Source organism: Malurus melanocephalus, unplaced genomic scaffold, assembly GCF_030028575.1.
Source record: "Malurus melanocephalus ecotype Western Australia unplaced genomic scaffold, MMel_1.1 scaffold_575, whole genome shotgun sequence".
Taxonomy (NCBI): Eukaryota; Metazoa; Chordata; class Aves; order Passeriformes; family Maluridae; genus Malurus; species Malurus melanocephalus.
This window is the reverse complement of record NW_026623807.1, coordinates 280,711-282,237: the sequence shown is the minus strand read 5'-3', so window position 1 is coordinate 282,237 and position 1,527 is coordinate 280,711. Positions and strand designations below refer to the sequence as shown.

The following is a 1,527-nucleotide window of genomic DNA, read 5'->3' as shown; positions in this document are numbered from 1 at the left end:
TGCTCTGTGCAGGACAGAGGATGGGCACAGGCAGGGAATGCCATGGACACAGCAGATAAATGACAGATAAATACAGATAAATGACAGATAAATGACAGATAAATGACACCACACTGCTCCTGTGAGCACAGGATGGGCTGAGGAGCCTCAGGAAGGAGCAGCAGGGTCAGATCCTGCTCAGAACACGGAATGGAGCAGCTCAGATCCTCCTGGCATCCCTGGGCATGCAGAGGAGAGCAGCTCAGATGCTCCTGGCATCCCTGGGCATGCAGAGGAGAGCAGCTCAGATGCTCCTGGCATCCCTGGCCATGCAGAGGAGAGCAGCTCAGAGCAGCTCAGATCCTCCTGGCATCCCTGGGCATGCAGAGGAAAGCACTCAGATGCTCCTGGCATCCCTGGGCATGCAGAGGAGCAGCTCAGATGCTCCTGGCATCCCTGGGCATGCAGAGGGCAGTTTGGCAGCACAGGAGCTGCTCCCAGCCCCAGCAAGGAGAGAATAAACAGATACCAGAGAGCTGTGCCAAAACCATCACTGCTGTGGTGCTTCTCATCCCTTCTGGCAAAATCACAGCACAGAGAGAGGCACAAACAGCACCAAAAACACCCCAGGGGCTCTCACAGCTCAGCCTCCAGCTCCTGTGATACGACCTTTGGAAAACTTTCCAGGCATTTGGGATGGAAAAGGGACAGGAGGACAGGGGTTTATCTYTCCTCCTGCCCATCTCCAGTCCCTCACACTCCCACGTGTGCTCCTCCACATTTCCAGAGCTTTGAGGGTTTAAAAATAACCGTCCCCATCCCRTTCCCATCCAGCTCACACCCCCCACGCCCCAGGGAACATTCCAGACAGAACCCGGGGTGTTTTTACCTTGGCTGGAGGATTCCCACCTTCCTCTGGAGCTGCCTGYCCGTTCTGCAAAGGAAGAGAATTCCCTGTCAGCACATGGAGGTGTGGGGCTGCTGCTCGTGTGCCCCATGGGGGATTTGGGAGCCTTCTCGTGGGACAAACGGGACAGGGTGGCACTGAATGGGACAAGGTGGCACTGTGAATGGGGACAAGGTGGCACTGTGAACGGGACAAGGTGGCACTGTGAACGGGACAGGGTGGCACTGTGAACATGGCACAAGGTGGCACTGTGAATGGGACAGGGTGGCACTGAACGGGACAGGGTGGCACTGTGAATGGGACAGGGTGGCACTGTGGATATGGCACAAGGTGGCACTGTGAAGGGGACAGGGTGGCACTGTGAATGGGACAGGGTGGCATTCTGGATGGCACAGGGTGGCACTGTGAATGGGACAGGGTGGCACTCTGGATATGGCACAAGGTGGCACTCTGAATGGGGACAAGGTGGCACTGTGAACGGGACAGGGGGGCACTGTGAATGGCACAAGGTGGTTGAACATTTTCCCATACACCAGACCCTTTAAACTCATTTTAAAGAAAATCCCTTCCCCTCTCCCCACTTCCCCCAAATGGAATTAGGGCTCCTCATCCACCAAATGCTGCTTGTGGGGTGAACAGCA

The 1,527-nt window shown here is 56.0% G+C and overlaps 1 protein-coding gene across 1 annotated transcript in view; it reads right to left on the bottom strand.

The window, feature by feature from the left end:
• RPS6KA1 (ribosomal protein S6 kinase A1) overlaps positions 1-1,527 on the bottom strand; it is a 33,688-nt gene that overhangs the window by 25,844 nt on the left and 6,317 nt on the right. Inside the window, exon 2 of the mRNA XM_057382555.1 lies at positions 869-913. Within this exon, the coding sequence (XP_057238538.1) occupies positions 869-913 (45 nt within the window). The remainder of the gene's footprint in view (positions 1-868; positions 914-1,527) is intronic.